Consider the following 25,095-nt stretch of genomic DNA (forward strand, 5'->3'; position numbering starts at 1 on the left):
TTATAGCACAAAAAATAAAAACCGCAGAGGTGATCAAATACCACCAAAATAAAGCTATATTTGTGGAAAAAAAAGGACGCCAATTTTGTTTGGGTGCAATTGTCAGTTAAAGTAACGCAGTGCCGTATCGCAAAAAGTGCTCTGGTCAGGAAGGGGGTCAATTCTTCCCGGGGCTGAAGAGGTTAAAGTGGTTGCCTTCACATCTCTAATTTTGGTATCATACATAATTGACACATAGTGGAAGGCAGAAGTAACTGAGTGTTAATTAATTGACAACTGTCACAGAGGCTGTGTGGACCAGCAAATAGCACTGCATAACTTAAATACAGTGTAGATGTACCTGATGATATATTTTGGGTGTTTTGTGTTATGTAGCAGCTAAATTGGGACATACAAGTACACAAAGTGGCAAGTAGACATGTACAATCCTTGGAATTGCATTTAGTATTTAAAGTGGAGTTCCAGTTCCCCCAAACATTTTCTTTTTTTAAAGACTGCTCTGTAATTGTCCAAACCTTTACGTGAACATTTATAACATGTCATATTTTTAGCACTTTTACTTTCTTTAAAATAGTTTGTTACTCTCAGATCTCGGCAGCAAGCAGGTTCCATTTTAGCTGTGGGCATCTGAAGCCCTCCTGTGTTAATTCCCTTTCTGTGCAGCTACCCAGCATGCACCTCCCAAACTCATGCATGCGCAGTAATGCCGGTGTGCGCCTCTCCTTCTTCCAATAATGCAAGATTTTGGCAGTAGATGATTCGCAAAGGGCTCCTGGGATACATGACACTGTTATCCCAGGAACCCTTGCGAATTGCCTAGTGACGTAATCGCCTAGGTGGGGACGGGCGGGAGTAAAGGAGAAATAACACAGAAAAGGGTACTTCTGCCCAGGTTTACACTGAGCTGCGGGAATGAAGCCATGCGTGTTCAGTTGAACTCGCACAATTTCACTCCCGCATTTCAGTTCCGATTTTGCCCGTGATTTCAGAGACAGATATGCAGGTTTCTGCACAGAAGTCAATGTAAATCACAGTCCGAAATCGCAAAAAGTAATACAGAAACTACTTTTTGAAATCGGTGCAGTGCTGCAGATGCGGCGTCGCACCGATTAGGACGGCAATTGAAGGCAATTGACGGATGTCAAAACGCACCAATGTGAACCAGGGCTAAAATTAGAAAAAAATAAAAATAATTGCTTTTGGAAAAGGATGAGCTAAGGGAATGAAGGGAGAGAGTTCAGAATAGCTTCAGCCACCTACAGCCTGTCCTAACCATGTGCGGCCTGGCAGCCACAGCTATCCGCAAACAGCTGTCAATCCAAGTCGCAGGAGTCAGGGGATGCTTGCTGCTGGGATTCACAATATAAATAAACACCCATTGAAATGAAGCCTTATGGAATAGGAAGGGGAGACATAGGGTAACAGATTTAAAAATTCTTCCAGAACTGGCACATATTTTCACAATAGCCGTGGAAAAAAAGTGGCGGGTAATGTAACAGCCATTTGAATAGTTATGTAAGTATGTTAACAAAACCTAGTTGATAAGGTCTACCAGATGAAAAATGTAGTGCCCATTCAAAACACATGGCACTGAAATGCATATTGTTTTGCCTACTGTGGTGATGTAAATGGGGCATTAAACTGGGGTAATAAGCTCTGTTTTACCTACAGTATATAGAAAATAAGTAACATGAATCACTTCTAAAACAAATGCAATTATGAACAACATTTTTGTTAGATACTCACAGGCAGCCTCCAAATTCCTCAGACGGTTTTCGCCACACTGTGACATCACTCTGTAAAGTAGAGAAGTCAAGGTCAGCAATACTGGTTCAAGTATCAGATGACTGAAATAGTAGAAAATTTAACATAACTACTGTAGATATCCTATCACAAAGATTACAAACAATAAGCTATTTATTATTACAAAGAGTGAAATACACATTAGTAAAAGTTAACAAATTACTTAAATGGCTTTACCATAAGATTGATTCAAAGTGTACTTAAAGCAGAATGATGGCCATGTAGGAAAAAAAGATGATTTTGTCCCCCCCCTCATTCATCTGCTCCTCAGGCCTCGTACACACGACCGAGAAACTCGACGGGCGAAACATCGTTTTCCTCGTCGAGTTCCTTGTTAGGCCAATTTTCTCCATTCCCGTTAAGGAAATAGAGAACATGCTCTCTTTTTGGCTCGTCGAGTTTCTCGACAGTTTCCTCGACGAAAATGTACACACGACCGGTTTCCTCGGCAAAAAATCATCTCCCCCCCCCCCCAGGGAGCTGCGGTGGCTCAACGCGATTGGCACTGCGCTGACAAGCCATTCACCTCTGCAGCTAGGGGTTCGGATCCCGGTCTCGGCTTCATGTGAATTGAGTTTGGTGGTCTCAGCCCGGCTCCCGGTGGGTGTGCTATGCAAGGTAAGCCTGTGCTTAGTACGCCCACCTCCCTCCCACAAAAACCACCACACCTACACACGCACTCTAAATTGGGTTAACACACGAACTTTGACCACGCGGTCTCTAAAAAAGAGAGGCGAAGGACTAATGGGGCTGGTTGAGCGGGCTAATCCTCTCACTCCCTTATAGGGAGTCCCTCTGCCCCGTTGGGCTTCAAAGCGGAGCAGGTAGGGCGGGCTGTGTGGGAGGACCCCCTCACACACCCGCCATTGCCACCCGGGGCATGGAGAAAGGTGGCAGATTGCCTCTGGGGGAGGCCTGCCTACTCCCAACTCCTGCAGTCCGGCTCCTCTCTCGAGTACAAGCACAAAATAGACTTAAAAAAAAAAAAAAATCAGCAGGTACAAAAACTGTAGTTGCTGTCTTTAAAAAAAAATAAAAAAAATCTCCCAGCAAGTTTCTTGCTGGTTTTTGCCGAGAAACTCGTCGTGTGTACGAGGCCTAAAGGTTCTTGAATAAAAAGAAAGAGTTGCAACTTGGCTTTTTCAGCTGGCGATTCCCTACACCATAAGAACGATCATAGCGGCTGTTCCGCCAATTGATCGTTCTAACTTCTTACGGGGGGCGAGAGGAGACGTGACAGCTAATTGGCAAATAGTAAACACATAAAAATGTAATGTATTCAAATACACATGTGGACTCATAATATGGTATGATATATAAAATAAAGGCTGTTAAGAGCCATTTTATTTATTTGAAAGGCTATTTCACCAAATAAGTAGAAACTACACGATTACAACAATACATGCATATGATAAAACACTTTGATCAATAATTCAATTGGATCACAGCATATTTGAAACATGATTAACGGACCAAGAGCTGGTTTGCACTGCCATTATTTCTTAATAGCACCCCAAACGCAGTGCAAATTTTTTGGAGCGTTATTGGAGCGGAGGGATGCCCATTCAAATGAATGATGCCGCTCCAAAAATGTGCCACAAAATAGGGGGAAAAAAAAGTGGTGCAGCTAGGAATGCAACTGTTTTTTTAAACCGTTAAATTAATAGGTTTAGTTCCGCTTTGACCAGATCACGCCAAATCATGTACCTGTACGTCATTTGGTTGAAGTGGTTATACCGGGGTGACGCCTGCAGCTGCAGGCTAAACCCTAGTACCGTTTAAAAAAAATGTAAAGGTCGCCTATGGAGATTTTTAAGTACCGTACTTTGTCGCCATTCCACAAGTGCATGCAATTTTAAAGCGTAACATGTGGGTATCTATTTACCCGGTGTAAGATCAGCTTTCAAAATATGCAAAAATAAATTGGCTAACTTTACTGTTTTCTTATTTTTTTATTCAAAAAATGTATTTTTTTCCCAAAATATTGAAAGACCGCTGCGCAAATACCATGTAAAATAAAAAAAATTGCAATGACAGCCATGTTATTCTCTAGGGTATTTGCAAAAAAAAATATATATATATATATATATATATATATATATATATATATATAATGTTTCTAGCAAAAAACTGCGGTCAAAAATAAGTGTCAATTTGACAATTTGACCCCACTAATGATTAGAAAAAAAAAATCTTAGAACATTCTTTTCTATAGCTAGGTGCTGGGATAGTTAGGAAAGTGATAGTGCTTGTTTTTGATAGGTAAATTTAGTTGCCACACTGTAGTCAGTGTGGCTGTGATTTTGGTAGATGTAAAAGCATAGGTTGGCTCACTGAGCTACAATTTTTTAGTCAGGCCTGATCTGTGTGTTCTGCTGCTGCTAGTCTGCTGGCTAACTCTCTTTGTATCCTGGCAACTTGAGAAGTTTCTGGAGGATAGGTGTGGAGCTATGCAGATAGCAGCATGAATACTGATACTGATACATGAAGGCGGGCTGGAAGACTGTGTTTATTTACAGAACTCTGGGTCTGGTCACAGAGTGGAGGAGTCAAGCCTGAGGGGGGCACATTGCCCTCTCAGGCACAGGCTGCCACGAGGAGACCTTAGGTGGATGACTTGAGTGAGGAATGAGGAGGCTTAGAAGAAGCTGACTGAGAAGAGCCGTCTGCCACATATCTGTCTGGTATCACAGGAGGGCATCGCTTGGCAGGGCATCACCTGGAAGATTGGAAGGAGGCATCCATCTGTGCTTGGGCGGCCTTGTGTGTACAGACATTGGGAAGATCTTGGGGACCTTGTGCTCTAGCTACCCCTATGGTGCCTAGTTATAGTCAGCTGTGGGTCTGTTAAAGGGGACACTGGCTGGTATCCTAAAATTGGTTGTAAACTCTGTACAACCACTTTTACCTACAGGTAAGCCTATATTAAGGTTTACCTTGTAGGTGCTGGAAATATCTCCTAAACCTGCATGGTTTAGGAGATATTTACAATATATGCGTGCGCCGACGTCATGGGTGCAAGGCTTCATTTTCAGGTAAGGGACACATAATTGGCTACTATGTGATGCATAGTAACCCATTATGCTTTACCTAAGCCGGGAAATAAAGAGGAAGTAAAACCCATCAGGGTTTACTTCCTTTCTAAGAGTTTTGTCCAGATACTTGTCCACTAAAAAAAATTACTGTGCTCTACTGGCTGTGCAACTACTTAAACAGAAAGGAAGATTAAGTCCTCAGTTGTATATAGTTCTTATCTTGGAGTATCCCATCACCTCCCTCATCCCTTTCCAAGTTCTGAAAAAGAAAAAGAAAACAACATCCCCATGACAATTTTTTGGAGAAGAGTGAATGAGCCTGCTTTGTGCCTGGCTTTGGGGCTGAGGTTGGGAAGACCTGGACAAGTAATTCCTGCAGCTCCCATGGGAGTAGCGCAACATAAATTATACTCATCTATGACCAGCTTAACCACTTGGGATCCGCCTGCCGTCAATTGACGGCTACAGTGCGGATCCCAATTTCCAAACTGCCGTCAATTGACGGCCGCCCCTTTGGGCGTTCCCCGCGCGCGCTCCAGAGCGCGCTGCGGGGAAAATCTGTGTTGGCCGTGTCCCTCGGACACAGCCAATTACAGATCGCCGCGAACGGCCAATCAGAGTGGCCGTTCGCGAGGCGATCTGTGCGGCCAATGAGAGAGGATCTCATATGTAAACATATGAGATCATCTCTCATTGCCGTTTTACACAGAGACAGCGGTGCGGTCTCTGGAGAGGAGACCGATCTGTGTCTCTTGTACATAGAGACACAGATCGGTCACCCCCCCAGTCACCCCCCCCTCCACCTACAGTTAGAACACTAAGCAGGGATACATTTAACCCCTTCCTCACCCCCTAGTGTTAACCCCTTCAATGCCAGTCACATTTATACTGTAATTAGTGCATATTTATAGCACTGATCGCAGTATAAATGTGAATGGCGCCAAAAATGTGTCCGATGTGTCCGCCATAACGTCGCAGTCCCATTAAAAATCGCAGATCGCCGCCATTTCTAGTAAAAAAAAATAATTAAAAAAAAATAATTCTGTCCCCTATTTTGTAAGCGCTATAACTTTTGCGCAAACCAGTCGCTTATTGCGATTTTTTTTTTTTTTTTTTACCAAAAATATGTAGAAGAATACGTATCGGCCTAAACTGAGAAAAAAAAATGTTTTTTTTTTTTTAAATTGGGATATTTATTATAGCAAGAAGTAAAAAATATTGTATTTTTTTCAAAATTGTCTCACTTCTTTGTTTATAGCGCAAAAAATAAAAACCGCACAGGCGATCAAATACCACCAAAAGAAAGCTCTACTTGTGGGGAAAAAAGGACGTCAATTTTGTTTGGGAGCCACGTCGCACGACCGCGCAATTGTTAGTTAAAGCGATGCAGTGCCGAAAGCTGAAATTTCACCTGGGCAGGAGGGGGGTATATGTGCCCAGTAAGCAAGTGGTTAAAGCAGTGTTTCACCCGGTTCTTTGTTTATTAAACGTCAGCAGTTACAAAAAGTGTAGCTGCTGACTTTTAATAAACACACACTAAACGGTCCCATTGTCCAGTGATGCGGGCACCCAAAGCCTCACTTCTCTTCCCCAGAGTTAATGGAAAAAATTGTTAGATAGTGCAGGATTATCAGAGTATAGACAACAACGGCCCATAAATTTAAAATATATAATTAATAATGAGGTAATATAAAAATGAATTAATAATATTAGTCCATATTCCAGGGTAAATCAATATAGTCCAAGGTTACACTAGCGGCAGCAATCCCAAAGCAGAAGCAGGCTCTGAAAATGTGTATAAAAAAGAAAGAAGGATGCGCCAATCTAAGTGCAGTAGGATAAGAACTTTTAAAAAAAATTGTGTAAACAAACAGCCAAATGGCTACTCACAAAGTATAGGAAATATCAGGCATATATATAGTTATGGTCCATTGTCACTTAGGTGTCAGGCAAATCCTGGTCCCCAGCAAGGTCTTCAGCGAACGGGGGAGCTGATGGTAAAGCGTTCCAATGAGCTGGACAACCATAGGTGAAGTGCAAGCCGCCGTATGAGACGGCGTGCGTCTCAGGGTGGACCGCAGAGCAGGGTCGTCGCACCGGAAGTGACGTGGAGTAAGGGAACGAACCAATCGGATTACGTGTTTCACAGCCTCTTCTGTTTCCTCAGACCCATCGTGGATCTGAGGAAACAACGGGGCCTGTGAAACGCGTAATCCAATTGGTTCGTTCCATTACTCCACGTCACTTCCAGTGCGACGACCGTGCTCTGCGGTCCACCCTGAGACAACCATAGGGTTAGAGCAAGCGACTGTATGAGACGGCGGCTTGCACTTCCCCTATGGTTGTCCAGCTCATTGGAACGCTTTACCATCAGCTCCCCCGTTCGCTGAAGACCTTGCTGGGGACCAGGATTTGCCTGACACCTAAGTGACAATGGACCATAACTATATATATGCCTGATATTTCCTATACTTTGTGAGTAGCCATTTGGCTGTTTCTTTACACATTTTTTTTTAAAAGTTCTTATTCTACTGCACTTAGATTGGCGCATCCTTCTTTCTTCTTTTTTATTCACTTCTCTTCCCTGCCTGTCCGCCATGCTGACATTACTACTGTGGGCAACCGGTTTGGACAGCTTGCAGCTTAACGGCCAGGTGCGCACTGTGCCAGAAGATTGCAGGGAGGGGGGCCGCCTAGGGGGAGAGGAAGAGTCACCTAGGCAACCCAAGGAGAAGTGGGAGCTGGGTACCTTTCAAAACTACCCCCCCCCCAAAAAAATGACATGCCAAATGTGGCATGTCAGGGGGTAAGAAGTACTTAAAGCGGAAGTTCAATTTTTGAGTGGAACTCCGCTTTAAGCCATGAATTCTACTGCCCTCAGTTTTTTTTATTTTTGTACCAAACCTATGACTGTTAATATATCTCACAGCCGACATGGAAATATAAATCAAGTGAAAAGGTTTGCTGGAAGTCTTATCATGTAATTGCATTTCTGAGTACATTTATAACTAGTGTGGATAAAGGTCCCGTTCAGTATTTTCTCTCCATTCAGATAAAAGATTTGTTCTCAGTCTGTGTACAAGAGATTACATTGATAAAATACTATAAGGAAACTTACTGATTTTTTAGCGACACTCCACTCATCTTCTGGAAGACTGTGGTACTGAATCAGTGTATTCTGCAACTTTGTAGACATTGTTGGTACATCTATATGGTCCACCATGTTTCTAAATTAAAAAGAAAATATTGCCATTAAATGATTTTAAAGTATAACTAGCTACGTACGAAAACAAATTAAGTTTTACATGCCCCCTAAGACCTCTACATCTGCTATGCATGCCCCAGGAGACCTCAGATCGACACCTCGCCTTCATTCAAATGATGCACCAAATGTACCGCCTTCATCCAAATAATGCACCAAATGTACCACCTGTTTTCCTATCCTTACCTACTATCTTCACAGTCCATACAGTATAAAGGAGAGACTTGCAATGTACCACCTTCATCCAGATAATGCACCAAATGTAACATTTGTATTCTTCTGTGACTGGCTAGCCAGTGGTTCTGCATCATTGATTATGATTGAGAACTTGGGGTCAATTTACCACAGGCAAACAGGCTGTTAACTTTGCAAGACAATTTTCCATTAGCTTAGTAAATGAGGTGAACCTCTACTGATTTCCATTATCCAACCATGTTTGCAAGCTGACATCTACATTACACTCAATGGCAGACGGGAATATGCACTACCAACTGCTAACCAGCTCACAGAGGAAATTAAATGCCATCTGGGCTTGAGTGGTGTGTTTATTAACTTTGCACATGGGTAACGTGGCGATTACTTAAAAGGGGTTGTAAAGACAAAAATATTTTCCTCTTAAATTAAAGTCTGACAGTAGCTGATTAAGTAAAAAGTAATGTTTTGCATTATAACTAGTTTGATACCTGTTGAAATCGAGCTGTTTTATTCACATCCAGCACTCCTGAATTGTTATTCTCACGGACTTCCTGGTTTGCGGTGCGCATTCATTCTTGCTACATCACGGCCTAATGGGAACTACAGTTCCCATTAGGCTTAGCTTCCATGCCTGTGAGGGATAAGAGAGAATCTTCACGCAGGGCTGTAGTCATAGGGAGGGGGTGAGCACATTCTGCTTTCCACCATGCAAAACGGCTCAGATGCTGGTGGAAAGCAAGAAGAGGAGAGACAGGAAATGGCATTTTAAAACCTGAATTTCTGTATTTCTGAGGTCAAAAGGAAAAACGAGGTAAGTGATATTTAAATGCTCTAGCTTACAGCAATCAATTGATCTAATAAAAAACAAACCTTTAGTGTTCCTTTAAGGCCCCTTTTAAAGCAGCAGTATTGTCTTACTGTGGCCATATTTTTGCTTAAAAAAATATACCAGCACACTGTAGGTTCCACACTGCTCATTGCAAAATGGGTCATAAAATGCAGGTGTAGTGTGGAGTAAACACTACTGTGGATAGCAATATAGCAATATCTAGTCTCTGTTTTAAATAAGCCTGTTAGTGATACCTAAATGGTTAGTGGTACCTAGTGGTACCTGTTAGTGGGAACCCTAAATCCTTGGGCACTTTAAAATCAAACTAAATATCCATGCCATCTTACCCCACTTCCTGCCTTAGAAAGGTCCAAGAGGTACAAACGCACGCGACACTGCGGGACCTTGCTTTAGGCAAAGTAGAAAAGGCGCTGATCCGCCTTAAGCAACTTTACTATGACAAGGGCAACAAGGCGCAAGCTCTCCTAGCCAGGAAGCTGGCGGACCGAGCCCTTGCCTCTACCCCACACCAGATAAAGAACAGGGGGGGCGATCTTCTGACACACCCCCGGGACATAGCAGGAGCCTTCGCGGACTACTATACGGACCTATACAACAAACCGGAAGTTCCACATGACCCTCCCTTTCCCGACCTGACAGCCCGTATGACCCAATATCTAGAGCAAGCAGGTCTTCAGGAGGCAGATCTACAGGGCCTGAACGCTCCCATATCGACGGAAGAGATAGCAGAAACAGTGAAGGGTCTCCCAGCCCATAAATCCCCTGGCCCTGACGGGTTACCCTACGAGTACTATAAGACTTTTCTCCCGATACTCAGCCCCCACATGACCGCACTATTTAATGCCTTTCTCCACCAGACCCCAATCCCGAGCGACAAGCAAGGATCTTTTTTGACCCTCATACCGAAACCGGATAAAGACCCAGCCTCCTGTGCCAGCTACAGACCCATAGCTCTATTGAACTCAGACCTCAAAATATTCACAAAACTTCTCTCGGTTAGGCTGAATGCTATCCTCCCCTCCCTGATCCATAAGGACCAAGTGGGTTTTGTACCGCTACATCAGGCAGGGGACAATACCAGGAAGGTCATTGACCTGATCGATGTAGCCAACAGAGACGGGGCGGAAGCCCTAATACTGAGTCTAGACGCTGAAAAGACCTTTGATCGCCTGAGTTGGCCCTTTATGTTTGCTACCTTGCGCCACATGGGGTTCAAGGGACCCTTCCTACGGGCGGTACAGCACATCTATTCAAACCCTACCTCCCAAGTTAAAACCCCCTTTGCCACATCTTCCCCCTTCCAGATAGCTAACGGCACGCGCCAGGGATGCCCACTCTCAACCCTGCTCTTCGCCCTATGTGTTGAACCCCTGGCAGCATCCATACGGGGAAATCCGGACATTAGGGGTATCTCGGTGCGGGGAAAGGAATTTAAGACGTCTCTATTCGCGGACGACATTATTCTCACCCTGACCCAACCCATAATCTCCCTACCTAACCTTCATGTTGAACTAAATAGATACGGGACAATGTCGGGATACAAAACGAACGCTTCAAAGTCAGCGGCCCTCCCGGTTAACATCCCGGAGGCTGAGGTCCATCACCTGCAGTCGAACTTCCCTTACACTTGGGAGAGTTCATCCCTTAAATATCTGGGGGTCCATATCACACCATCCTTCAGCTCCCTTTACCAGGCCAACTTCCCCCCCCTTTACCGGACGGTTAGAGGCCTTCTTCAAAAGTGGAAGGCACATCATATCTCGCTCCTAGGCCACGTGGCGGCCATAAAAATGGTCATCCTTCCCAAACTCCTCTACCTGTTTCAGACGCTACCCATCCCGACCCCGTACGCCCACCTCCGCAGACTCCAGAGCGACATGCTGAAATTTGTCTGGAACCACAAGAAACATAGGATCCCCGGGTCGGTCATGATAGCCTCGCGGGGAGATGGGGGTCTGGCTTTCCCCAACCTTGTTAGATATTACCAAGCTACTCAGCTGCGTGCAATAGTCTCCTGGTTCCCCCAGAGGTCCTTTAATAAGTGGACAGAGATAGAAAAGATATGGCTAGCCCCCCGGTCCACCCAAATAGCCTTCTATGGGATGCTGATGTGAAGGTGGAGCCTGACCGTTTGCTAGGCTCGATGTCTTTACTTCGGGGGCTCTGGCGCAAGATGTCGCGAGAGATGGCGCTTAAGTCCGAGTGCTCCCTGCTGAATTCTTTTGTCTGCAACCCCAAAATACCGGACAGCCTGACTCACCAGATGTCTTGGCCCTGTGTCTCTCGAGATTTATTCCATTTTGGACACTTAGTAGACCCCAGGTCCCGCAGGCTGCTGACATTCTCGGAGCTCCAGGCGAAACACGATCTGCCCAGACAGGTGTTTTATAACTACTTACAAATAAGACATTATGCCCAGACAATAGCCCCAATGCTCCAATTTTCACAACCGGCCCCATTTGAACATATTGTTCTAGAGGGGTGCCACAGACGGGGGTTGATTACAGACATCTACCGGCTACTGAATGCATATGATTGGCAGGGGCGGGGGAAGCATGCGTATATGCTGAGGTGGGAGAGAGAGCTAGGGGAGTCACTGCCGATGGAGGCCTGGCAGGCCGTCTGGAGGCAGGCTGCTAAATCATCCCTATATACCTTGTATAAAGAAAACTCATATAAGATCCTGTTTTTCTGGTACCAAACCCCGGACATACTCCACAAAATATTTCCCTCCACTTCTGACCGATGTTGGCGCTGCCACCAGGACAGAGGCTCTCTCTTCCACATCTACTGGACGTGCCCCCTTATCACCCCGTTTTGGCAGTCCACGCAACAACTGCTTACCCATCTCTTTGAGACGCCAATCCCCCTATCCCCTAAACTATTTTTGCTAGCCAAGCCGTACAAAAAACTACCTAGGCACATACTAACGGCGGTTAGATGCTTGATAGCCCTTAATTGGAAAAAACCCACACCCCCATCCCAAGAAGCCCTTTATGTTAGGGTCAAGGACGTGGAGTTGATGGAGCGGATGACGGCTAGGATACGCAATGGCATGGACGCCCACGATGAGGTCTGGAGTGAGTGGCATCGGCGGGAGGATACGCCGGGGGCGGACAAGGTGGCAGACGCGGTAACTTAAATCTCCCTTATCTTTCTTTTCTCTCCTTGACTCCCCTCTCCTCTTATACAACCTACTGTTTTGGTGTCACTGTTGACGCCAGAGTATAGAAAACGGTTTGATATGCATAGTTTGTTGACATGACTGGCAGTAGAGCTAGCTCTTAGAATAGGGCCCTATGGGCCGGAAGATTAACTCCCCCTCTACCCATATAGGGCAAGGGAAATATTTGTATTCCTGGATAAGTGTCTGCTTTGGTCTTTTATTGCCTGCATTTAACTGTATTCTGTGAACTGTTTTATATAAATAAAAAAACTGTTATTTGAAAAAAAAAGAAAGGTCCAAGAGACAGGCGATATGCTAGATTTTTTAGTCTTACCCTAAGGCTGTGGATAAAGGTCTATATGTATACAATTCAATCCTACTTAGTAATCTTCAAAAGGACCCTTGGGAACCAAACTTTCTTTCACAAACCCATTGACAATGTCCCTTGTCAAAGCTAAACATTCATATTTATAGCCATTGCCACAAAACAAACCATTGCTGGAATGTGGAAGGTACTTGGAAAATGTTTTTTATAAAGTGGTATACTGTTTGATAAACACAATAAACCTGTACAGTGAAAAGCCTTAAATGGGTTGTAAAGGTTTGTTTTTTATTTTCTAAATAGGTTCCTCTAAACTAGTACATTGTTGGTTCACTTACCTTCTCCTTCAATTTCCCTTTTAAATGTTTTTTTTCTTTGTTTTCTTTGTCTGAATTTCTCACTTCCTGTTCCTCCTCAGTAAGGTGCTCAGTAAGCTGCTCTAAATGACTTTCCACCCCTCGGATGATGGGGGCAAGCTTACTGAGGAGAAACAGGAAATGAGAAATTCAAACAAAGAAAAAAAACATTAGAATGGGAAATCGAAGAAAAAGGTAAGTGAACCAACAATGCACTAGCTTAAAGGAACCTATTTAGAAAAAAAAAAGACGAACCTTTACAACCCCTTTAATGTGGCACTAAATCCAGGACATTTTTCTTATGACTGGATAGAGTGAGGAAGGGTAGGAACCCCATTTAGAGATTTCTCCTGGCTTTCTGATCCAAAGATTGGAAGTGAAGAGAAATGTCACCAATCACAATAAGTAGGTCTTTTTTTTAATAAAGTTCCTTAGCGCTAGTAGTACCTTTTTTTGGACTTCATATTTGTATCCCCACTGGGAGTTTCCCCATCACTTCCTGCAAAGTGGTCACTGAACCAGAATAAAGTCATGGATATTACAAGATGATGAAGCTGATTTACTAAGGAAGCTAAGAATCATCACACAATACATGGGGTTGATTTACTAAAGGCAAATTAAATTAAATTTTCCTTGCATGTGATTGGTTGTTCTTTGTAAAGTGAAACTTTACTTAACCTCCCTGGCGGTATGATTATTTCAGATTTTAGGTGCTGAAAGCGGTATCATTATTTTGCAAGGAAATTTGGCATTTTACATTGTAGGCCTGTAATTCTTAGGAATAACTCACTTAAATCTGTCCAAACAAGAGTCTAGTAGACATCCCGGGTATGAAAAAGTTTGAAAAACAAAAATATAAATGATAATATAATAAATAATTATAACAAATAATAATATAATTATAATAAAAATTATTCAATAATGTAATCAACTCAAAATCACTGAAATTTGCTCAGTTGCAGAATTGTCGCTGTCATTACTTTTATTTTTTTATGACGAATTTCCCCACAAATCGCTATCGCACAATTCTGCAAGTGATTATAATTTATTATAATAAATATATTGTAAAGGTTCGTTTTTTATTTTCTAAAGAGGTTCCTTTAACCACTTAAGGACTGCTTCCTGCACATATACGTCGGCAGAATGGCACGGCTGGGCACATCCACGTACAGGTACGTCCTGTACTAGTACCCAGCCGTGGGTCACGGGCGCGCGCCCGTGGCCCGCTCCCGCGACCCGGTCCGAAGTTCCGTGACCGGGACCGCGGGACTTGCAGACCTGATCGCCGCTGGAGTCCCTGGAGCGGAAGAATGGGGAGAGCCGTAGGTAAACACGGCTTCCCCGTTCTTCACTGTGGCGACAGCATCGATCGTGTCATCCCTTTTATAGGGGGACACAATCGATGACGTCACACCTACAGCCACACCCCCCTACAGTTGTAAACACACTTCAGGTCACACATAACCCCATCAGCGCCCCCTGTGGTTAACTCCCAAACTGCAATTGTCATTTTCACAATAAACAATGCAATTGCTGTGAAAATGACAATGGTCCTAAAAATGTGTCAAAATTGTCCGAAGTGGCCGCCATAATGTCGCAGTCACGAAAAAAATCGCTGATCGCCGCCATTAGTAGTAAAAAATATTTTTTTATAAAAATGCAATAAAACTATCCCCTATTTTGTAAACGATATACATTTTGCACAAACCAACAGATAAACGCTTATTGCAATTTTTTTTACTAAAAATAGGTAGAAGAATACGTATCTGCCTAAACTGAGGAAAAAAATATATATATATTTTTGGGGGATATTTATCATAGCAAAAAGTAAAAAATATTGCATTTTTTTCAAAATTGTCGCTCTATTTTTGTTTATAGCGCAAAAAATAAAAACCGCAGAGGTGATCAAATACCACCAAAAGAAAGCTCTATTTGTGGAAAAAAAAGGACGCCAATTTTGTTTGAGAGCCACGTCGCATGACCGCGCAATTGTCAGTTAAAGCAACACAGTGTCGAATCGCAAAAAGGGGCCTGATCTTTTACCTGCATTTTGGTCAGGGTATTAAGTGGTTAACCGGTCCATTATGCAGGTTAAGGACCTTGCCCTTTTTGCGATTCGGCACTGCGTTGCTTTAACTGACAATTGCGCGGTCGTGCGACGTGGCTCCCAAACATAATTGACGTCCTTTTTTTCCCACAAAGAGCTTTCTTTTGGTGGTATTTGATCACCTCTGCGGTTTTTAATTTTTGCGCTATAAACAAAAATAGAGCAAGAATTTTGAAAAAAATTCAATTTTTTTACTTTTTGCTATAATAAATATCCCCAAAAAATATATAAAAAACATTTTTTTCCTCAGTTTAGGCCGATACATATTCTTCTACCTATTTTTGGTAAAAAAAAAAGATCGCAATAAGTGTTTATCAATTGGTTTGCGCAAAATTTATAGCGTTTACAAAATAGGGGATAGTTTTATGGCATTTTTATTAATAATTTTTTTTTACTACTAATGGTGGCGATCAGCGATTTTTTTCCATGACTGCGACATTATGGCGGACACATCGAATACTTTTGACACATTTTTGGGACCATTGTCATTTTCACAGCGAAAAGTGCTATAAAAATGCACTGCTACTGTGAAAATGACAATGGCAGTGAATGGGTTAACCACTAGGTGGCGCTGAAGGGGTTAAGTGTGATCTAATGTGTGTTCCTTACTGTAGGGGGGCAGGGCTGGATGTGTGACCTCACTGATCGTCGTTCCCTATATGAGGGAACAGACGATCACTGACACTGCTACAGAGAAGAACGGGGAAGGTTTGTTTACACTCACCTCTCCCCGTTCTTCAGCTCCTGTGGCCTGATCGCGGGACACCGGCGGCGATCGGGTCCCGCGGGCGCGGTCACGGAGCTTCGGACCAGGTCACGAGCGCTCCGGCAGCGGCGCGCTCGCGACCCACGGCTGGGCTCTTAAAGAGGACGTATATATACGTCCATGTGCCCAGCCGTGCCATTCTGTCGACGTATATAGTCGTGTGGCGCTCCTTAAAGGGGTTGTAAAGGAATTTTTTTTTTTTCATAATAAGCATCCTTTACCCGCTCGTTAGTTTTTGCTCAGAAGTTGCTCTATTTCTTCTCTGTTCTGTTCACTTCCTGCTTGTCTGATTGTTACTCACCACCGTAAAGGGAGGCTTTACTGCGGTGGTCAGTAACGTGCTTTCCCCCTCCTGGGAACTACATCTGTGCGGCAGGACGCTCTCTACGTGTTAAGAGACTTCAAGGTGGTGTGAATTACTGGGCGTGCCGCAATCCATACTGGGAAATGTAGTTCTTACATGAACAAGCGCCGCAAACCAGGAAGTGAATGAGAGAACAGAAACTAGAACGCCAGAGGTGATATAGATGAAGGAATTTAATAGGTATTTACTTGTTTTATTACATTATTCTGTCTGTCTACCTTGCAGACATTAATTTTAGGCAAAACATTTTTTTCCTTTACAACTCCTTTAAGTGGTTAAGCTAGTTCGTTGTTGGTTCACTTACCTTTTCTTTCGATTTCCCTTCTAACAAAATGTTTCTTTGTCTGAATTTCTCACTTCCTGTTCCTCCTCGGTAAACTTGCCACCATCATCCGAGCGGTGGTTAGTCAGTCAGCCAGAACAGCTTACTGAGGAGGAACAGGAAGTGAGAAATTCAGACAAAGAAAATAAAGAAAAAAAAAACATTTAGAAGGGAAATTGAAGGAAAAGGTAAGTGAACCAACAATGCACTAGCTTAAAGGAACCTATTTAGAAAATAAAAAACAAACCTTTACAACCCCTTTAATGTGTGAAGATCCTTAAAACTGAAGTTCAATTACTTTTTTTTGGGGGACCTACCTTACCTAAAATGAAGTTTGTCCCATGTCGAGCTGGGTGCTGCGCAGTGCAGAAATCCTGATCTTCTGGAGCTTCTGGGGTTAAAGTGGAGTTCCACCCATTTTTTTATGTTTGTCTGTGCTGCATGCTCTAATCTCATAGTGTTCAGAATGGACAATATTTATTTAATGTGTTGCTTGTAAATACCTTTATTTTGTAGTCCTTCATTACTTCCTCCTCCTTATTTGCCTAGGCTATTTGCAAGGGTTTCTGGGATAGGCATCATGTTTCCCAGTAGTCCTTGCAAACCTGACTGAAACCTATTACATTGCTTGTGCACTGAGCATGTGCGAGATATGCAAAGCTGAAATCCAGGAAGTCATACAGTCTGGCTTCATGATGCCCACACTTAAGATGGCCACGGTCTATTTCTAGATTATAAACTATTTAAATGCTGTAACAACATAACAAAACGGACCTTAGTTTACAGACTAACTTTACTAGAATACATTAAGCATGTGTATTACAGGGGTATTTATATTTAAAAAGTGAAATTGTGGGTGGAACTCCCCTTTAACATCAGGTGCTGCAAGAGAAGTGCTGTGCACTCTCCTGCCCCTTCCACCTACCTCCTATATTCATAAAACTTGTGTGTAGTATTTTTTTTATTCATTATGCAGCACCCTGTCAGACATGGGAAACACTTCATCAGAGGTAAGTGATTTCTCTGGTGCTGCAAAGCAAAAAAATAAAAAAATGTAACTAAGCTTCAGCTCCTCCTTGGTTCACACTAGCGCTGCTGCATGATACATTTTCCAGTGTGTTTTTGTTGTACGACATTGCATGTTTTTGATGCGTTTTTAATGATTCATGTGTTATTTGTGTAGGAGGAGGTGGCTGGATTTTATACACCAAACCCTACCGAACAATGCATTAAAAATACATGTACATGCAGTTTACATGCACTCCCATCGAAATCTATGGGGCAAAAAATGCGCTGCACTGCGCCAAAGGAAGCGCCTGCACCTTTTTATTAAATGCATTGCAGCTGTGCTGAATGGAGGTGACAGGAAAAAAGCATAGCAAATAACTATGGGCCAGATTCACAGAAGAAATACGCCGGCGTATCTACTGATACTCCGGCGTACTTTCAAATTTGCTGCGTCGAATCTTTAGTTTGAATCCTCAAACCAAGATACGACGGCTTCTGGCTTCGATCCGACAGGCGTACGACTTCGTAAAAAAAGTAAGGATGGAGCCCAACGCTCCTGACTACATCAATGGGTTATCTCAGGAGGACCAGGACCCTATGGATGGATCAGATCCTTTGTACAGGTGTCACTGTCCAGCACCTGTCCTTGTCCTGTATGCTGCAAATGACATGGAATAACTAGGAAGGGGTGACAGTGACAGGTATTGAATGCACTTTCCTAAAAAAAAAATTATAATTAGCTACAATTAAGTAATCATGATCACATATCTGCAACTTGGATCCTTATGTAACAACAAAGCAGCAGTCGCATGACTCATCTATAGCATGATCCAGCAGTCCCTAAGCAGCAGCTTGTGCATCACATCAGTATGGATGCAGTCTGACCTCCTGCCATAGAGAGTGACCTGATCACTGCAGTATGAGAGGGATCTGCTGATATCCCCAATAGTGACATTCTGCATCATAAGTGATCAATACCCAGATACACTGCCTCTGATCACCTAACTACAGGAGCCTGGAAAGCAGCATGCTGGGACTTGTGGTCCCCCTGAACACATGACATGACATTCTACATGTACATTACAGAGTGTGATCAACAACCAGATACACTGTCTCTGATCACCTAACCTGGAGCCTGGAAAGCTGCATGCTGGGACTTGTAGTCCCCACGAACATATGATACATTCTACATGTATATTACACAGTGTGATCAACAATCAGATACACTTGCCTCTGATCACCTAACTACAGAATCCTGGAGAATGCATGCTGGAACTTGTGGTCCCCCTGGACACATGACATTCTACATGTACATTACAGAGTGTGATCAACAACCAGCTACACTGCCTCTGATCACCTAACTACAGTACAGGAGCCTGAAAAGCTGCATGCTGAGACTTGTAGTCCCCCCTGAACACATGATCACACACACACACAGTCCAATTACAGGATAAATAATAACAGAACACACATCCCATAATATCCTTCTACACGTACCCAGCTCTGCCTTCTCATTCACCGGATGGAAGCTACACAGTGTTCTCCAGTATCAGCAGTTCTACTACTGTCCAATCACGGCGCGAAGTCATTCATATCCGCGTCAGCAGAAGAGAGCAGGAACCAATAAGAGAGGAGCCCCGGTCAGAGCCCGTCCCCGTGCTGTTTGTCCGCATATGTGCGATGACAGAGAGATGCTGGAGTGGGCGGAGCCATGTGACTCATTCAGTGATCTCCGCTGTGTGTAGAGTGATGAGCAGAGAACAGATGGGAGGTGTAGGGAGTGATGTACAGGGGGCTGTCTGGGCTCATAGCAAGCAGTATGGAGTGCGAGGGTCGGCCAGTGCAAAGACACATCCTTAGCTATGGATGGGATGTCTTCATTCCTGAATCATTGTGAAATTACCGGATTAGCAGCTGCATCAATGTCTATGTGTTTTTCAAATACCCCATTTTGAATTCCAGATGTTATGAATCAACAATATTTAGTGTAGCGCTCAAAGTGGTGAAACAAAAATGAAATAAAAACAGATGTATAAACGCCTGGATGACCCAAGGTGCATACAATGGTGAATAAATTATCTCACAAAATTGTGTATAGGTGAATAAAAACACTGAAAAAAATCATAAAATATGAGTGAATGGATAATGATGAAAATGAATCAAAGTTTGTGAGTAAACGTCATGTGGTAGTCCTTTTTAAACAGTTATTTTTTTAAAACGTAGAGGAGACTCCTTTACTGTTCAAACTTGACATTACAATGCAATGAACAAATGATAAGGTTGGCACGCTTACCGGAGATGGTGGACTCATATACAGCAGGCAGTAGTGAGGAATCACCTCAACAGGCCGATGTTTGGAGAATAAGCCCCATCCAATGTTGAAGCAGAGGTTCCAACGTCAGAAAACACGCTCCAGGATGTGCGGAAGGACCACATCCCATGTTACGGCGATCCATAAAGGTATATAAAAAAAGCAAAAACCGCACATGTAATTCTGACTGATAGGTATTTATTATAAAAAGGGGGGGGGGGGGGGTGTACACCTATAAAAATTCCAATAAAGGCTAGCGAAAAGATCCTTCAGTGGTATAGGTAAAAAGCAATGACTCTACACTTCACCTCTCTGCACAACTGGGGGGGCCTCACGCTGCCTAACCTTCAAGTTTATTTTTGGGCTGCTGTTTTGGTATCGGTGTACTGGTGGTTTGAGGGGCTCGCACTAATGCAACTGTTTGTCTAGAGTAGGGTGACCAGACATCCCCAGTTTCAGGGGACAGTCCCCTGATTGAGGACACTGTCCCCAGACAAAGTCTGTCCCTGGTTTTGTCCCCAGTGTGGATTTAATAAGGGGCTGGTGCAATTTCAAAGACAGTGGGGCAGATTCAGATAGAGATACGACGGCGTATCTCCTGATACACCGTCGTATCTCTGAGATCCGACGGTCGGATCTATGCGACTGATTCATAAGAATCAGTTCCGCATAGATCTCCTTTAGGTCCGACAGGTGTAAGTGACTTACACCGTCAGATCTTAGGCTGCAATCTCCCGCCGGCCGCTAGGTGGCGCTTCCATTTGTATACGCGACAAATATGCAAATGAGGAGATCCGCCGATTCAGAAACGAACGCCCGCCCGTCGCTTTTTTTTTTTACGTCGTTTGCGTTTGGCTTTTTCCGGCGGATAGTTACCCCTGCTATATGCGGCGTATCCTATGTTAAGTATGGCCGTCGTTCCCGCGCCGAGTTTTGAATTTTTACGTCGTTTGCGTAAGTCGGTCGCGAATATGGATGGACGTAATTTACGTTCACGACGAAACCAATGACGTCCTAGCGACGTCATTGGGAGCAATGCACGCCGGGAAAATTCGCGGACGGCGCATGTGCAGTTAAATCGGCGCGGGGACGCGCCTGATTTAAATACTACACTCCCCCTAGCCGCGGTATTTGAATTTCGCCGGGGATTTACTATCCGCCGGCCCAAGTTTCGAGGTAAGTGCTTTCTAAATACTGCACTAGCCTCTCAAACTTGCGCCGGCGGATCGTAAATCAGATAGATTACGCAGATCTAAAGATCCGCTAATCTATCTGAATCTACCCCAGTCAGTGCAGAATTAAAATAAAAAAACTAGAATTACACCCCCCGCTCCGCCGTGCCTACTAGCATAGGGGGGTTGTATTTTCCCATTATCTGTGCCCCTTTCTGATGATCATGTGCTGGTCAGAGCGGAGGGAATATTTCTTCAGTTTCAGGCGCATGCCCATTCAGCTTCCCTCGCATGTTCTTCTGCCTTGGCTCAAATCCTGGTCAGCCACCTGCCTATCTCCTTGCCTTCCCTGGCGGAGTGATCTTCCTCCGCTCCCCATCCAGTAGTAGCCGGGGCCCGAAGAGTAAGACTTGAGAGGCTGTGAGGTGGGCGGCGACAGGCAGAGAGTTGCTGATTGTTGCCATTACTAGTAAAGAAAAAATATGTCCCCGGATTTCATTTTAAAAATCTGTTCACCTTAGTCTAGAGGCAGCCTATCTGATCTCGCTGCAGGACTACAGAACTTGGCCTATCGGGGGACTGAGGCATACCAGACGGTGCCGATCCCTACTAAAACTACACTTCGGGTCTGGGTGGCGGCTAGGCGGCAGTTAGTTCAGGAATCACGTTGGTCCCCAGTGCGATCTCTATGGGGGGAACCCTAATCTGGTCCACTTTGGAACGATCCCCGAACCCCCAGGTCTGGGCTAAGTTCGGTATTAAATCTCTGCTGGATAAAATGCCGGATGGTACGCTGCTAACATATGTTCAGCTCCGTCGGGCATTTCACCTGCCAGGATGGATAATGTACCTGTTATGTCTGGCTATTCCTTCTGATATGTTTGGTTGGTTATTGATGAATGTATATTTATGCTTATTGTAATGTCATGTCATGTTTGGCAAATTCTGAAGTGTTTCTTTTGTTCTGTGTTTTACTCTTTATTAAAGAATACCTGATTGTTAAAAAAAAAAAAAAGCAATGACTCCACGAGCATCATCCAATGCGTTTCAACCTATTGGACATCATCTGGGGTGTGCTTCACAAGATGAAAATACACATGTTTTGTACGCCTATAGAAGTGTTTAAATGCGTAAAGATGCGTATGCGTACATATATTATTTATTTCTCTCCTTTGTTAAAGGGTTTTTTTCACCTTCCTATGCATTAAGGTAAAAAACAACTTGCAATCACGGCCCCCCCCCCCTCAAGTTTAACTTACCTGAGCCCTGGAACTTTACCCGTCGGAGACGCGCTCTTCCTCTTCTCTGGGTTCTCAGCTTTTGATTGTATAGATTGATAGCAGCGCAGACATTGGCTCCCGCTGCTGTCAATCAAATAGGGGTGCAACGGATCAAAAAACTCACGGTTTGGATCGTTCCTCGGATCAGGAGTCACGAATCGGATCATTTTTCGGATCGGCAAAAAAAATAAATAAAAAAAAATTCTCCCCCACTGTAATATCCACATCTCTCCCCCCCTCCCCCACTGTAATATCCACATCCCCCCCACTATAATATCCACATCCCCCCCAACTGTAATATCCACATCCCCCCACTGTAATATCCACATCCCCCCACTGTAATATCCACATCCCCCCCACTGTAATATCCACATACCCCCCGCCCCCACTGTAATATCCACATCTCCCCCACTGCAGTGGCTTCACTAGGGTTGGTGTCACCCAGTGCAGAAAAAATGGTGTCACCCCCCCACCAACTATAGTCCCCCCTCAGTAAAAAAAACCTTGGTGCAGACACCCCCCATGTAGTACCGACAAACACCCCCCCTCAGGCAAGACACCCCCCCCCAGGCAAGACACCCCCTCAGGCAAGACACCCCCCCTCAGGCAAGACACCCCCCCAGGCAAGACACCCCCCTCAGGCAAGACACCCCCCCCTCAGGCAAGACACCCCCCCTCAGTCAAGACACCCCCCCTTCAGGTAAGACAACCCCCCCTCTCAGGTAAGACAACCCCCCTCTCAGGTAGTACAGACACTTCTAGCGGTGTGTCCCACGACCACGAGTGCAGGCTCCTCCTCCTCCTCTGTGGGTGTAAACAGAGGAGGAGGGTGTACCAAGATGGCTGCGGCTCCAGAGTTAGGCCGAAGCCGCGGCCTTTCCTAACGTTATGGCCGAGGCTACAGAGGTAGGCCGAAGCCGCGGCCATAACGTTAGGAAAGGCCGTGGCTTCGGCCTAGCCCTGGAGCCGTGGACATAACATTAGGAAAGGCCGCGGCTTCGGCCTAGCTCCGGAGCCGCGGCAATCCGCGGATCACAGTGTGTGCTGATCCGAAGGGGGTGACCCGTTCGGATCACGGATCACCTGTGATCCGTTGCACTCCTACAATCAAATCCAATGACGCGGGGGGCGGGGCCGAGTCATACATTTGGCGGGTATGATGGACGCCAAATTAATGACTCGGGAGCGCGCCCGCAAGGTAACCCCCCGTGAGAGCGCTTCTCCTAGGGGGTTATCTGATGCCGGGAGGAGCCGTAAGAGCCACCGATGAGCTGCACAGTGGAGGTGAGTTTGTAATTATTATTTTTTTTTAACCACTTAAGCCCCGGACCATATTGCTGCCTAAAGACCCAAGGGATTTTTACAGTTTGGGACTGCGTCGCTTTAACAGACAATTGCGCGGTCGTGCAACATGGCTCCCAAACAAAATTGTCGTCCTTTTTTCCCCACAAATAGAGCTTTCTTTTGGTGGTATTTGATCACCTCGGCGGTTTTTATTTTTTGCGCTATAAACAAAAATAGAGCGACAATTTTGAAAAAAATTCTATATTTTTTACTTTTTGCTATAATAAATATCCCCCAAAAACATATATAAAAAAAAATTGTTTCCTCAGTTTAGGCCGATACGTATTCTTGTACCTATTTTTGTTAAAAAAAATCGCAATAAGCGTTTATCGATTGGTTTGCGCAAAATTTATAGCGTTTACAAAATAGGGGATAGTTTTATTGCATTTTTATAAATTTTTTTTTTTTTACTACTAATGGCGGCGATCAGCGATTTTTTTCGTGACTGCGACATTATGGCGGACACTTCGGACAATTTTGACACATTTTTGTCATTTTCACAGCAAAAAATGCATTTAAATTGCATTCTTTATTGTGAAAATGACAGTTGCAGTTTGGGAGTTAACCACAGGTGGCGCTGTAGGATTTGGTGTACACTGTGTGTGTGTTTACAACTGTAGGGGGGTGTGGCTGTAGGAATGACGTCATCGATTGAGTCTCCCTATATAAGGGAGCACTCGATCGATGCAGCGCCATAGTGAAGCACGGGGAAGCCGTGTTTACATACGGCTCTCCCCGTTCTTCAGCTCCGGGGAGCGATCGCGACGGAGCGGCTAGAAACAAATAGCCGCGCCGTCGTCCCGGATCGCTCCCCGAGGGGACCCGACCGCCGCAAGTCGCGGGGGGGGTCCCGATCGGACCCCCGACCCACGTCTAGGCAGGGACGTACAGGTACGCCAATGTGCCTGTACGTGCCATTCTGCCGACGTATATGTACATGCGGCGGTCGGGAAGGGGTTAAACAAAGCTTTACAACCACTTTAAAACTACATTTACGTGTGTGTTAAGCGCATGTTCTTAGTCGCAGATTTTTGGATTCTGTGTTACAGAACTGAATGCAGTGCATGTTTACGCACCTCTGTGAATTGCACAATTGAAAACAATGCAGCTTTTATCCAAGATTAAAAAATGGCCGTGTGAATGAATCCTTAAAGTGATACTAAACACGCACTGTTTGATTTACATTGTCCCTTCTATTTCTGTATATGGATGATGGCACTGTCATTATTTTAATACAAAAATGTGATTTCGGAGAAGAACTTTTGTTGTCGGAAAAATTGAGAACCAGCTCTCAAACATTTGTTGTCGGAAATTCCGACAGCAAATGTCCGATAGAGAATACACACGGGGGGGGGGGGGGCACGCAAGCGCCGCCGGCGCACGCACATGCCTGGCACTTCACTGAGGTGCCGATGTCCACCAGTTACCCGCG

General features: G+C 44.4%; 1 protein-coding gene across 2 annotated transcripts in view; it reads right to left on the reverse strand.

Annotated features, from left to right (window-relative positions):
- Nucleotides 1–19,160, reverse strand: part of STARD4 (StAR related lipid transfer domain containing 4) — a 35,143-nt gene extending 15,983 nt beyond the window's left edge. The window contains exons 1-3 of one of the 2 annotated variants that reach the window (XM_040343345.1): nucleotides 19,054–19,160; nucleotides 7,957–8,065; nucleotides 1,747–1,796 (exon numbers count right to left, since the gene is read on the reverse strand). In XM_040343345.1, the coding sequence (XP_040199279.1) occupies nucleotides 1,747–1,796; nucleotides 7,957–8,061 (155 nt within the window). In that variant the 5' untranslated portion in view covers nucleotides 8,062–8,065; nucleotides 19,054–19,160. Of the gene's footprint in view, nucleotides 1–1,746; nucleotides 1,797–7,956; nucleotides 8,066–16,870; nucleotides 16,944–19,053 lie in introns of those variants that run through there. The other variant, XM_040343352.1, reaches the window with a different exon arrangement.
- Nucleotides 19,161–25,095: the final 5,935 nt, after the last annotated feature.

Source organism: Rana temporaria, chromosome 1, assembly GCF_905171775.1.
Source record: "Rana temporaria chromosome 1, aRanTem1.1, whole genome shotgun sequence".
NCBI classification, from domain to species: domain Eukaryota; kingdom Metazoa; phylum Chordata; class Amphibia; order Anura; family Ranidae; genus Rana; species Rana temporaria.